Genomic DNA, 14985 nt, shown 5'->3' with positions numbered 1-14985 from the left:
TTTTTATTATTATATTTTTCTTTGTGCCGCGTGAGACGAAATACGGTGAATTATAGATTGAAAACACTAGAATTTTGCGTTGACCTCCACAGAGATTTGTCACCTAGGGTACAAGAGACCATTTGGTAAAGTTTGGCACCATTCTGGATCTTTTTGGGGTAGACTCAGTTCAACGTATAATTAATCGGTGAATTCGCACGGAAATTCAATTAAAGTGCAAAAAGCACCAAACTAGCTCAGAAAAATCTCAAACTTGGCTGTGGCCCCACACAGGGCATTTTCATTCTTAAGAAAAAGTTTGAGACCAATTCGGCACTGGAAAGCACATGAACCTCAGAATCCCAGAGAACCTAGTTGTATAGATAGGGTTCGACGAAAGGTTCTATATACCTCTGTGAAGCACGTCGACTCCGCCTATGTCGAAATAGCTTGAAATTTTTTTAGCAGTCATTTACCCTCAAAATATGGGCCCACACAAGATCTTAGGTTTTTCTGATAATTATTTTTATTATTACATTTTTCTTTGTGCCGCGTGAGATGAAATATGGTGAATTATAGATTGAAAACACTAGAATTTTGCGTCGACCTCCATAGAGATTTGTCACCTAGGGCACAAGAGACCATTTGGCAAAGTTTGGCACCATTCTAGATCTTTTCGGGGGTAGACTTAGTTCAACGTATAATTAATTGGTGAATTCACGTGGAAATTCAATTAAAGTGCAAAAAGCACCAAACCAGCTTAGAAAAATCTCAAACTTGGCAGTGGCCTCACACAGGGCATTTGCAGACTTGAGAAAAAGTTTGAGACCAATCCAGCATTGGAAAGCATATGGACCTCAGAATCCCAGAGAACCTAGGTGTATAGATAGGGTTCGACGAAAGGTTCTATATACCTCTGTGAAGCACGTCGACTCTGCCTATGTCGAAATGGCTTGAAATTTTTGTGGCAGTCATTTACCCCCAAAATATGGGTCCACACAAGATCTTAGGTTTTTCTGATAATTATTTTTATTATTACATTTTTCTTTGTGCTGCGTGAGATGAAATACGGTGAATTATATATTGAAAACACTAGAATTTTGCGTCGACCTCCATAGAGATTTGTCACCTAGGGCAGAAGAGACCATTTGTCAAAGTTTGGCACCATTCTGGATCTTTTCGGGGGTAGACTCAGTTCAACGTATAATTAATTGGTGAATTCGCGTGGAAATTCAAATAAAGTGCAAAAAGCACCAAACCAGCTCAGAAAAATCTCAAACTTGGCGGTGGCCCCACACAGGGCATTTGCGGTCTTGAGAAAAAGTTTGAGACCAATCCAGCACTGGAAAGCATATGGACCTCAGAATCCCAGAGAACCTAGGTGTATAGATAGGGTTCGACGAAAGGTTCTATATACCTCTGTGAAGCACGTCGACTCCGCCTATGTCGAAATGGCTTAGAAATTTTTGTTGGCAGTCATTTACTCCCAAAATATGGGCCCACACAAGATCTTAGGTTTTTCTGATAATTATTTTTATTATTACATTTTTCTTTGTGCCGCGTGAGATGAAAAACGGTGAATTATAGATTGAAAACACTAGAATTTTGCGTCGAAATACGGTAAAATAAAACTTAAAAACTTATTTGTGAAAATTATAATTTTCCCCAAAAATCTAAAACTATTTTTTCAACAAAAGACTCTAAAAATCAAAGTATACTTAAGAAAAGAATATAAATGAAACTAATAAACTAAAATTATTTGTTTTTTAATAACTACTGACGGAAGTTTTATTCCCGGTTAGAGGTTATAACCAGGAATAAAGAGCAATATTTATTTCCGTCTAAAGCCTTCAGCCGGGACTAAACATTTAGTCCCGGTTAGTGGCTCTAGCCGGGACTAAATGTCGATCTTTAGTCCCGGTTATAGCCTCGAACCGGGACTAAAGGTTTGCCTGCCGAGCCAGCAGTGTTGGGTAACAACCTTTACTCCTGGCTCGAGGGTATAGCCGGGATTAAATCTCCTTCACTCCCGGGTTCAAAAAAATGCCGGGAGTAACTCCGAAAATGGTGCCGAAACAAAATGTCTGTTTTCTACTAGTGCTTGCACAAGAGGACCAGTGTTGGCTATGCTCGAACTTGTGCTGCATTGGGATACAGTGCTCTTCAAATGCACGATTCTAGAAAATTTGGAATAGAGAAAACATAGAAACAATATGTCCTAGTATTTTTAATCTGATGAATTGAGAAGCACATAAGACGGTGAGATTAAATGGTTGAAATGCACAAATTTAAAGTATATTTCGCTGAGGGAATATTTTTTATTCATTTTAAAATCGTTACGTCGAGATGATACAAAGATTTTGAAACATTCCTAGTCTCTGTGTTAGCAGGATACACATAGCCATACGAAAGATTTTCAAAAAAAAAAGTTTAGACACACTAATAACTTCTTAATCCGAAGACTAGACTACCATCCACATGTTTTGGTATAAAACTACATGGCCACCCATGTCAATAGTTGAGTGCAACCAAAACATGTAATATTGGCTTACGTGGAATAGCCCATATACAAAGCCAATATATAGCTGAGTAGATAACCAGTAAAGAAAAAGAATTATGTGTATCTTTTTAAAAAAATCAGGTTGTAGTACATAACCAACGCAATTAACATGTAGCTACTGCTCGTAGCAAAGATAATGATTTTACTTCTATACTAAGACCGCAGAGCGAAGACCTAAACATGCTTAATACACTATGCGGTTTAGACAAACCTGAAGTCGTCTAAATATAAGACCAGACATCATGAGTAGTATGACACTTAAAGACAAGTGCTTAATTATCTCATTTTTGTTAAAAAAAACAACATTTTTGTTTTCTTGCCAAATACAGACCATACAATGCGAGCAATATGACACTTAAAGAACAACGCTTAATTGTCTCATCTTTGTTAAATAGAACAACACTATTTGTTGCCTTGTCAATTACGTTTAGCTGTCTTTGGTTAACACTACGCCCCTATGCATGTACCACTGAAAGAATTTGATCTTCAATGGAGGTTTTAATTTACACAAACATTTGTTAATATTAAAGACATCGTTATGGATCATTGCCACGTAATGGGATTTGACTCTGAGAACTGTCCATTACTATGTAAGTTGTTCCTTGCTTAACAAAATATTCATGGTGTACGGAAGTAAATTGTTCCAAGACACTAATTTGTGTCCAATTAGATCTCTTTGCCAGGATAGTGTAGGTGGTGTGGTGCTCTACATTTCTGCTACAATAACTTGTTTGTGAAAGGCTTATGTTATAAAGATAAGGATATTGTTGACACAAAGTTGTCTATCCCAACCACCTATCTTTCCATAATCTTACTTGCGATCCGTTCTGAATTATGAAGGTCCCAAAACAGAAAAACTCTCGTTTAACCTTCATAAGGCTAGCCCAGAAATGCGAGTTCTCGTTCTTCCATTGACCTTGAGAAAGAGGTTTAGATCTTAAGTATTTCTTGCATAGCATTTGTTGCCAAGTACTCTTAGTTGTGAACACTTTAAAAAAACACTTGTTCCGAAGGATCGTGTTTTTTATTTCTAAATTGTGAATTCCAAGCCGACCTTGGTTTTTGAGTTGGTATAATAAGTAGTCTAATTTCTTAACAACTTCTCTTGGGGGATCGCAAAGAAGGACATCATATACATATGTAAGTTGCTAAGCACGAGTTAATCAGTGTTAGGCACCCAGGCCATCAGCTGATAGATGTTTTCCTTTCTAGCTGCTGAGTCTTTTTTCAAAACGTTCTTTTACTCTTTTTTCTATCTACATTTGAGAGCCTCCTATAAGTATAGGTTGTTGATATTTCTTATGGTTAAATGGATAACTCCGCAAGCGCACATATTATCATTATAACTCTTGATCGGGGAGTATTTCAAGTACTGTATCCTTAGAGAGCGTGTGGTTAAGATAATTGTTTGCACCACCAATCTCCTGACTCTCGAGAGGGGTAACGATAATAGGGATAGTGCGACATAGAAGAATAATTAAGATAAACAACGACTCTAGTATGAAACTAGAGGGATATAACTGTAGACACACCCACACAACAAATCACAATGACGTCATTTGCCATATTCACTGACAGTATTTTCCAAAAAAATTGAGAATCTGAAAAAATCCAAAAAGTTCAGAAGAAAAACAAAACTTGAAAAATCCAGTGGATTAGGGATAAAAAAACAAAGCATTTTCCTGAATACATTTATGGTTCCCAAATTTTGCCGAGACATTTTCGTTGGTAATCCTATTTACTTGTTTCCGTTTTGGCATAGCTCAACATCTTTGCTTTTCTCTTGCAGAAATGAGGTGGGAACTTTAGCAGTGTGCTGCATAACGCAGACATGCCGCGTGCTTTGCTAGCTCAATGGGCCGCAACCAAAGCCGAATCCTACTAGCCCAGTATGAAGCATTGGATGGGATGGAGCCCCACTTTGGGATGCTTTCACTCGTAGAGTGTAGTCACTCGAAGCCTATCCATTTTTTTCTTTTCCAGTTTTTTTTCTTATTTCTGCCAAATGCTTGTTGATCGTCTCATATCAGTAATTTTTGGTAGTCAGTTATAATCTAAGGAAACTAATGATCTATGCACTTCTCGTTACATTAGACCATCAGTTCATCTACTTTTTGTTTCCCATTTCTAGTTCGTTTCTTTTTTATATGCCATTTATTTCTTGACTGTCCAAAAAAACTACGGTTGCGAGTCAACCTAATTAGGCACTGCTGTTATGCATATATTTGTGCCTTTATGGATCTGTCTAGTATCAACTGAACATGGTACATTGACACTATTTGTCCATCTACTATGTATAGTAGTTTCCACTGCGTTGACTTAAACACTTGAAATGTTATGTGTGCCGTTGTTCTCATTTTGAATTATCAGTTTTCAATTATTACGTTCCCGATTTCTACAAATTATAGTTGCTTTTTCAGATTTCGGTTTTGTTTTTTTTGGAAAAAAAATGTGAAATCAAAAGTGGTTAGAGAGTTTTGCTGACCTTTTTCATCTCTAACGAAGGTGCTCATAGGAATAGGGTGTGCGTGCGTGCGTTCGTAGGGGTGAGTATGTGCTCGTGCATGTGAGCGTGCGTCTGTAACTAGGTCTCGCAAAAAAAAAAAATCTAGAGTCTCTAGCTCCTAAGCGTAGAAGGCACAAATGCCATCACAGTATAAGGGTGTTTCTGTTTGATGTCTGTGTTTTTTCATATTTTAATTAGCTCTGTGTATCGACCACCAGCCGGCCTAATCCTGCATTCGTTTGTGTTTAGGGCCTGTTTACTTGCACTTTATTTTGCAAAAAATTTCAAGATTCCTCGTTACATCGAATCTTTAGACGCATGCATGAAGCATTAAATATAAATAAAAAATAAAACTAATTACACAGTTTAGACGAAATTCACGAGACGAATCTTTTAAGCCTAATTAGACTATGATTGGACACTAATTGCCAAATAACAACGAAAGTGCTACGGTACCATTTCGCCAAAAATTTTGCCAACTAAACACTACCTTAGACAAATAATCACAACGGCTAACAACTCAACAGCTATCCCAAAGCTTAGGTTTACAATGTTTTGGGCACGACATACTTGTTGCACTCTCCTGTCAGTTTCGTCAGTGCATACGTACAAGACAGAGTATGCATCTCTTCCCGAGATGTGTAAAGAATCCAGCAGGTCAGATTGGTAGCTCCAGCCTGATCACAGGGCTACATCCGGCGATGTTTTGTTTCATGCGATCTTGCTTGGTTGTAATCTGTTTCTTGGTCCTCTTAATGCTTTTGGAACAATATGTGCGTCAGTGTGTCTTATATTTTGAGATAGAGGGTGTAGTAATATCGCATAACAAATCTTCTTGTATTTCACCAAAGAAAAAAAAATGTTTTTTAAGCTCGATGCGGAGTGATGGAACAAACTTTGTGCCTGTTACTAAACTGCTGACATGACGCAATGCAGCATGGGGTGTTTCTGTTTGATACCTTTGTTTTGCATCTTTTAGCTCCATCTATCCAGCCGGCCTAGTCCTGCATCCATTTGCATTTTCTTACGGCCTTTGGATATTTGTTGCTAGACACAATCACAACTGGTAAAAACTCTTTCTTTTTTTGGCACCACTTGCTGCACTCTCCTGTCAGTTTTACAGGTCAGACAGAGTATGCACTTGGTATAAAACAGAGTATTATGTATCTGTTTCCGAAATCTGTGCAGAATCCAGCAGGTCAGACTGTGGTAGCTCCACCCTGATCACAGACAGGGCTAGCTCCGGAGATATCTTCTTCCATGCGATCTTGCTTGGCTGTAATCTGTTTCTTCGTCCTCTTCATGCTTTCAGAACGATGGGTTCACTCGGAGCAGCAACACCATCATGTCATCAGCATCAGGTCACTGCTGTCTGGCACGAACTGCTCTTCGTCTTCATCATTGTCTTCTTATAATCCAGGTACCATCCTATTCTCTTACTCCACATTTACATAGTGTAAAACTTGATCATGAGTTCATTACTAAATCAATCATATGTAGCTGCTGGTGCTGGTGCTGCTGCTGCTCCTGGAACACTTCAGGTTGTCCACCGGTCGGCGGGTAAGCATGAGAGCGCCTCCGACCACGTCGCCCTTCTCCACCGCGACCAGTTCAGAGTGGAGACCATCCACCGCCAACACCTTGCCGATTCGGGCAGTGCAACCACCGCTGAGAGTGAGACGCGCCTCGGCCTCCCTTTCAGCAGCCTCGAGTACGTGGCGACCATTGGAATCGGGACGCCAGAGCGTGACCTCACCGTCGTCCTCGACACCGGTAGCGACCTCACCTGGGTGCAGTGCCAGCCGTGCTCGTCCTGCTACAGCCAGAACGAACCCATGTTCCAGCCGCGGGAATCCATCACCTACGAGGAAATCGAGTGTGCCGACCAAGAGTGCTTCATGATGTCCGTTGGCACCACGACCTGTGTGGGAACCTCCTGCATCTACAGCGTGGACTACGGCGACGATTCCTTCACCAGCGGGTACCTCGCCCGCGAGAGTATCACGCTGTCGCCGAACTCGACATCATCCGACACGCTCACGGGCGTCTTGTTCGGATGCGGCGCTCTCTGGAACGGCGGCTTTGGCGCAAGCCGAGTAGCCGGGATCCTCGGCCTGGGCCAGGGCGCGTCCTCTGTGGTTTCGCAGACAAGTGCCTTGTACAACGGCGTCTTCTCCTTCTGCCTCCCGCCACGATCGAGGGAACTCCACCGGCTACCTCGCCTTCGGCACGGCACCGTTGCAGCCCAACATCCGGTTCACGCCCCTGGTATAGAATCTGACGGCAAACCCGTCCTTCTACTCGGTGGAGCTCACGGGCATCGCCGTCGCCGGCAGGTCGCTCCCGATAGCGCCCTCCGCGTTCGATGCTGGCACGATCGTTGACTCGGGCACGGTGGTCACGCGCCTCCCGCCGGACGCGTACGCCGCCTTGCGCGCGGAGTTCAGGCGCCAGATGTGCGGCAGGTACCCCGTGGCGCCTCCGATTGGGCGGGTCCTGGACACGTGCTACGACGTGACCGGGCACGACGAGGTGGTCGTGCCCAGTGTCGCGCTGCTGTTCGGCGGGGGTGCGCGGCTGGACGTGGACGCGTCCGGAATTCTGCTCGTCGCCGACGTCTCGCAGGCCTGCCTCGCGTTCGCGCCCAACGCAGACCCGGGCAGCTTGAGCACCATCGGCAACATGCAGCAGAGGGCGCATACCATGGTGTTTGATGTTGACGGAGGGAGGGTTGACTTCGGAGCAAATGGATGCATGTAATTCTACATCGTAGGTGCTTGCCAAGAGTGTTTTGGGTGCTAAGCTGATTTCTGCATTTCATTTATTTAAGTTACCCCAAAGAAAGCAGTGTCTTCTAGTCTGTGTTTCTGAATGTTATATTCTTTTGGGAGGGGAGACTAGAAATGTTCTCTTATTTTCTTCCGAGTTAGCAGGAGATTTGGGTGGCTCGGTGCAAAATTGAAAATGATGCCCCAAGTTCGAGAAAGCAGGTTTTTTTTTTTGTTAATCATAGCAGTGAAACAATTATGCCATATCATTATTATCAATGCTCAAGATTCAAACAAAAAATCAACATGTATTAAAATTTCTAGTTGACAATTTTTTTTAATTTGAGATGGTTTATATGTCAAATATTCAATATAAGTTTTCAAATCGGATTTGAGAAGATTAACAATGTTGAATGGACACAATGTTAACATCAAAGTTGTTGTACTTGACAAGACCTACAACTTTGCAATTAACATCTTTTTCATTGGAGATCATTTTAGTTTAGAGTGCCAAATGTGTTAAGACGTGTGATTGATAACCTGTAGGATTGATTCCTTGTATGCATGATCTTGTGTCTCTCTCTAGAATAGGATGTATAGCATTGATTGTTGTTTCTTCTTGTAACACGAGACAACTTATATTAGTCGTGCTGGGGCTGTTCCCGGCTATATAAACACGCAACCATGAACCCCAACGGGTATCACATTACACTAATTTCACAAAATGTACAATATAAGATTCATAAATAAGTAGTTAAAAAAATAACATTAGTAGTATAGTCACAAGTGTTGCGTCACTCAATTGCTCAAATGGTATGGAGTAGGGCACCTGGTATGGACGCTTGAGAGAATGTTGAGGTTCAGAGTTCGAATCCTAGAAAGTGATACCCGGCAACTCCATTTTCGATTGTTCTCTATTGAAACAAATTTTGACGGTAATACCGGGTTTAATTTGGACTCGGCACTGACGTATGAATGTACTACTGACGTTCGGACGAGTTTATTAGGGACCCCTGTAGTGATGCATGAATTTGTAATACTGACATCCGGGCAAGTTAAGGGATCATTTGTGACGTATGAATCACTGCTACTGACGTCCGGTCAAGTTTAGGGAACTCTTTAAGGCCTTGTGTTATGTGGCTGCTAGGGTTGAGGGGGTTGAGTTGGGCCTTTGCCCACGGCCAAGAGGGAAGGTTTTTCCTTCTAATTCTTGCTTGATTAGATTGTTATATCTCCTCTCCTTATATGAGGTTTACTTGACTCCCAAGCAAGGGTTACTTGACCTTTAAGCAAGTGACCCTTGTCTCTAATTAACCCTAACACTAACGAGCTATCCAGCTAGCCCAAGGCCAATAGGCCCCTGACGCACTCTAACCCAGCTATTGGCGATGACTAATGATCAAATCCGACCGCCAATTACTATCCAAAACGGGAGAAATAAACAAAATTTCAACACATATGCTTTTACTATTGACATAGTTCCACTTGTATCGGAAGAAATATGTTTTGCAGGACATACATTTGAATACAAGTGGAAAACAAAGAAAAAGGCGCAATTCAGAAAGTGTAATGCAGAAATGAGCAAAGGAATAAAAGGAGAAAGCCCACCTACATGCCAAACCTGGGTCGCACACCGACGTGGAGGCAACCCAGGCCCAGCCAGAAGCCACCAGAGCAAGGTGGTGGCGAGCAGAGTAGGCCAGGCACCGCCCCCAACCCGTCAAGGCCCCACTTCGCTCTGGCGGTTGCATGGTGGCATGCATAGGTGGTTTCCGATGGTTTCCTAATTTATCAGTGCCGAAACCAACCTCATTCTAGTATAAATATAGGGGTGGAGCTCTCTCTCACACACACAACATTTGAGCCACTACACCTGCACTTCTCTACTTGTACTCTTTTAGTTTTTAGTTACATTTGGAGCTAGCAAGAGCTATCAACAAAGGCTTGGCTCCTTGGGAGAAAAGAGAGAAAACTTAGTATGAATACAAAGAGAATTTCTTCCAAAGTCATGCTCTCATATCATAAATATAGTAGTGCATATGAACTAGACTATAGTTTTCATGTTATAATCTTGACATATGAACTAGCATATAGTTTGTATGTTATGATCTTAACATGTTCAACTTTATGCTTAACCATTCATATGACTTACATGAGTAGAAGTAGAGCTAGGTTGAAGTGGCGGTTCATTGTGCCTTCGGGTGTGCCCATGTCCTATGCTTGTCGATCCGTAGGGTCGGAGTCCCGGGGGATGTGGGTAGTTTCTGTGTAATCGGGCGTGGTGCCTGGGTACATGGGAGCAGGTGAATACATTTCCTACTCTCCGGTTGAGGGATAGGTGGTAGGTGGTCATAGCCCTGTCCGTCCCTTATAATCCCCCATGTTCGGGTAGGGTATAGGAGTCTAAATTGTCACATGAGGTTGCTGGCAGAGACTAGTACTTAGTGGACTCCCGACCTATCTTAAAATTAGTTCTAGCTTTAGTCATATAACTTGTATGATCATTAACTGTTCTTTGCATGGCTATTTTTGACCATGTCGACTCCACTTAGGAATATTCTTTTATTCTTGTTTTCCTTTTATCCTGGAGGTTGGCTCAAATGTGTGTCCACTATCCTTGAAATATCATTTGTACCCCTATCATGAACTATTGGTTTACTAGTGCAAGTATGTAATCTTGATCATATGCCATGCTAGACTCTTATACCTAACCCTTCTTTGGGAAAATATAAATAACGATACCCTAAATAGTTCCGGGTGAAATACTACAACGTTAGATCCGTACGCTTGTGGATATTTTCTGTAATTGTTAAGAACTATCATAGTTGATGTTTCTTGGCGGCATCGCTAAGGTTTACTCAATCTTAGTGATGGCAATAAGAAATACCAATAGACATTTCTAGCGCATGTTGGCGGTGCTTAACTCACATTTCTAACCGCCAACTATCATATAAAAACTGCTAAAATAAACATCAAGCTTAGACATAGGTCTTTAGAACTAACAATTTCCATAAGTTTTGGTGATTATTCATTTATAGGAGGACATATCGGGATTGTACAAAAATGAGCCTAAAGTATACAACAAATACAACATTATAAAACGTCTGACACAAGCCCAAGGGGGGAAGACCCACTTACCAGCAGAATCAGGGCCTGAAAGAGAGGAGAACAAGGACAAACCCAAATCAAATCACTTCTTCTCAGTGAAAGCACTACATAGGCCCACTCTAGAAGCCCAAAGGAGGTCACCCATCGAAGATGGGCCAATTTGGCCTCAGTTGGGGAGTGGTCGACCCTAGGGGCTGGCCAACCCCCCACTGGCTCCGTTCAGCCTAAACTTTGGTCGGTGGTCTCCCACCACCTCTCCAATGCCGGTGGAATAGGTATTCGCGGAGGAATTGGTCCAGAGAATGGCGGTTTTCCCAAGATTGGAAGGAACCAAGGGAATATGTCATGGGACATTTCCTCTCCACCTATAAAAGAGAGGCCACCCCCTCCTCATTACACACAACACACAAGACCAAGAGCACACCTCACTTGAGTTAGAGCAACACTCCAAAGGGTTTAGGCCCTAGTAGCTATCTAGAGTAGTAAGGGAGATATGTGAGGGAGAGCTCGGGAAAGCGCTGGGCTTCTCGGTGTCTCCCCAACTTGTACCTCGACGAACATCTTTACTTCAACAGGTTCTCCTGCTAAGTGAGTGTTCGTGTTTTCTATGATATAAAGTCTTTGATTAGTTAAGCTTTACTCTTACTTGTTTGTGGGTTCGTGGTCCATCCCCATGGCGGATACTCTAGTATAAGGGCCCTGATAAAGATGGATAACCCTTGCTAGCGCACTAGAGTAGTAATCGGTAGCATACACATGGTGTCTAGGCTGGTGGTTACCTTCGTTTGCCTCATTCCCCATGATTGATGAGTAGGCAGTAGGTGGTGACAGCCCTATCTGTCCCTTGTAATCCCCCATGTCTGGGTTCAATGTAGAGATACGGGCCGGCCTCGTTGGTAGACCAGGTGTGATCTATTGCCTGAAGTAAGCAAGTAGAAGTAGAGTTTATCTATCCTTATACCCTATTACCATAGGAATCCTTCTCTACCCTTTCTAACTCTACCCTTTTGTTGTCCTTGGACAAATTATCTAGAAGAGTACCTCCATTCCCTATGGAAAATACGATACCTTGAATACTTCCGGGTGAAGTGCTACAACGGTATTTCTGTGTGCTTGCAGATTATTTGTATTTGCGTTAAGAAATACCAACAAGCACTTCTGGCGCTGTTACTAGAGAATGGTTATTGTATTTTCTTCAAACATAGTTCATCCTCGTATCTTATTAAAAAACAAAAAAAATTTCTTTTACCTTTTCTATCATGAAGCCAAAATCTTTTGCAAATCCTTCCACTTCAAAGGGCGAGTTCCCTGAGCCACCTTCTAAGCCAAAGATTTCATCTAGCTATGAACTCCACCCTAGTTTTATAGCCATGGTTCGGGAACAGCCCTTCTCAGGGCATGATAATGAAAACCCTTGCCATCACCTGCTAGGGTTCGAGGAGACACGTTGATGCCTGAACATCTCAGGCATGACACAAGAAACTCTAAAATGGAAATTGTTTCCCTTTTCTCTCATATAGAAGGTGAAGCAGTGGTATACACTTGTCGTAGAAAGTATGAATGGGGACTAGGATGAACTCAAAGACAAATTTTACCTTGCAGTCTTCCCTATGTCCCGTATCGTCTCTCTACCAAGGGCAATCTTCGACTTTGAGCAGCGTGAGAAGTCTATAGGTGCAACCTAGGCTAGGTTTTCAACGTTAATACACACTAGCCTAGAGTTGTCTTTACCCGATAACATATTGCTGTGACTCTTTTGTTTGGGTACTAACATACATGCTGACCTATGCCTAGACATGACTGCCTGAGGTCATTTCACACACAAACCTATGATGGAACAAGTAAAATTCCTTGAAAATTTCATAGACAGACACACTTCTTCTATTATAAGAACCAAACCCCTCTAGACAGAAGTTATGTCGAATGTTGAGGAGTCCTCATTAGTCGAATCCAAACACGAAGCATCCTTAGATTCAACTCATGAGCCCTCACCCAAACAACGAACACCGAAGGAAACAATGCTTCATTCTTTGGAGTTCCCTATCAAATTTGAGGATTATGGCAATATCTCAAACTACTTTGGGCATGAAAAGCGTACACATCCTTCCAAGGAAGCTTCCCCCAAAGTACTATCAAAGGAATGGCTAATGGAAGTGAAACGTTCTTCCGAAGCAATTCGGGTTCATTTACCTTCCATGACCATGCCTTGCTCATTAAGGGGAACAAACATAGAAGCCCTGCACAACCCCACAGTCGAGACCAGTATCATGTCAGAATTCCTAGTGAAAAACCTCTTAGGTAACATGCCACTAGTCCTAACAAATAAACTCTTCAAAAGTCCATCAGGACTCATCTTCGAGTGTTGTGGGATTACCAAGGCCGTGCCAATCATAATAAATGAAACCGAGGTTCACCTAGATTTCCACATCTATGCCATCCTTGACTTTTATCTTCTTATAGGCTACCCTTTCGAAATACTTTTTCAAGAAAAATCTTCCCATGGGAGCCTTAACAAAGAGTTGGGGAAAATTGCTTCTGCCACTCACTCAGATATCCCAAAGGCAGAGCATCATCCCAACTATGACCCATTCGATGAGGTAAATTTGTAACCCCATTCGTTCTATCATCACCCTCGCTCAAACTTAAGCAATGTCCCTCTGGCCATCAAACTGTTATTCATGAAAGTGGTCGAGATTCAACGTTGATTCTACATGATATATCTCTTAAAAATGGAAACTTTTGTGCCATGGACACCTTGCTCAATCCTACATGCTTCTACGAGGATCCCAACCACCTTTTGATCTTCATTTCCAAACATTTTAAAAGAATGGTTGTGGATACTTTTGTTTACCATAAATATTGCAAATCTCATGGATGCAATGTGAAACTAACCTTGCAGCTTGAACGATACAATGCTAAAATGCTTGGTGATAAAGCTGGGAACTACACCACCATTGATAGCTGCAGGATGAAGTTACCAAGGTCAAACTTACCACCGTAAACAAAGCACTACCAAGAGATATCTCGGATTATCATAAAAACATATCATAAAAATAATAAAAAAACAACTTCTTCTTTAATAAAAGCAAGAACATGTTATCAAGTCAGTATGCACCTTTGGGTATTCTTGGTTGCTAACCTTTTTAGGTTGAGATCAAGAAGAACAAGGTATCTATGATGCTAAAGAACATGGGAGCTACATCAACCATATACGTCAATGTTCTTTGGTGATGGAACACACTCAAAGGGAGACCCCCGACATTACACACTTGACTTTTACACAAAAGTCCAAGTGTGGGGGAGGGTGGTGAAAATCTCACTACAAAGTTCCATCCACACGAAAGGCCATCTTGGGTCAAAAGAAAAAAATGATGATGTCAGCTCTACCTTGCTATATAAAAAAAGAGAAAATAAAAAAATGAATGACAAAAAAAGAGAAGAAGAAGAAGAGAGAGAGAAGGAGCATTCTCTTCTTCTAGACCTTTGCTATCACTAAGGCCCATGGTCCACACACACTAGTTGCATGTGTGGCCTAGTCTTGTTGATAACCTAAGGTGGACCATATGCAAAAAGCCGTGCAACAGCTTCAAAGCTTCCATCTACAAATGATGTCGATAAAAGCACTCAGGTATGCAAAGGTAATGTTCACCAACTCCTTTACTGGTATTTGTCTCTATATAAACTTGATCATACAAATTCATACTTCTCTTGTTTATATCATATGCTCTGGTTTAGGTGTACTCCTACAGGGTACATATAGGCTTTTTCAAATTAAGCATGGTGCTTAGGTTAAAACAACCTTCTTTAATAAAATTAGACATGGAGTTTAATCTTGGTTAATCAACTTTGAGTTACTATTTTCATAAACAATGGAAGTAATCTAAAATGGAGATAAACCAAGGCATGATCAACACTGCATTTTTATCATATGCCTTGTTTGAGTTATTCAAAAAGATAAAAAGTTTAGTGAACCAATAAATAAAGTAATAAATGCATAAGCTAAAAAATATGATAATCATAAATAATAAACAATAATAAATAAATCATAGACTCCCCAGTATTAT

The 14985-nt window shown here is 41.5% G+C and overlaps 1 protein-coding gene across 1 annotated transcript; it reads left to right on the top strand.

Moving 5' to 3' along the window:
* The first annotated feature begins 5682 nt into the window (after positions 1-5682).
* LOC136526045 (aspartyl protease family protein At5g10770-like) lies at positions 5683-7805 on the top strand. The gene is made up of 5 exons (XM_066518831.1): positions 5683-5702; positions 6234-6243; positions 6358-6406; positions 6546-7183; positions 7320-7805. Exons 1-5 carry the CDS (start codon positions 5683-5685, stop codon positions 7803-7805), a joined length of 1203 nt encoding a protein of 400 aa, XP_066374928.1.
* The last annotated feature ends 7180 nt before the right edge of the window (positions 7806-14985 follow it).

The sequence above is a fragment of the Miscanthus floridulus genome, chromosome 19 (assembly GCF_019320115.1).
Source record: "Miscanthus floridulus cultivar M001 chromosome 19, ASM1932011v1, whole genome shotgun sequence".
Classification (NCBI taxonomy): Eukaryota; Viridiplantae; Streptophyta; class Magnoliopsida; order Poales; family Poaceae; genus Miscanthus; species Miscanthus floridulus.
This window is presented reverse-complemented; position numbering and strand designations above follow the sequence as displayed.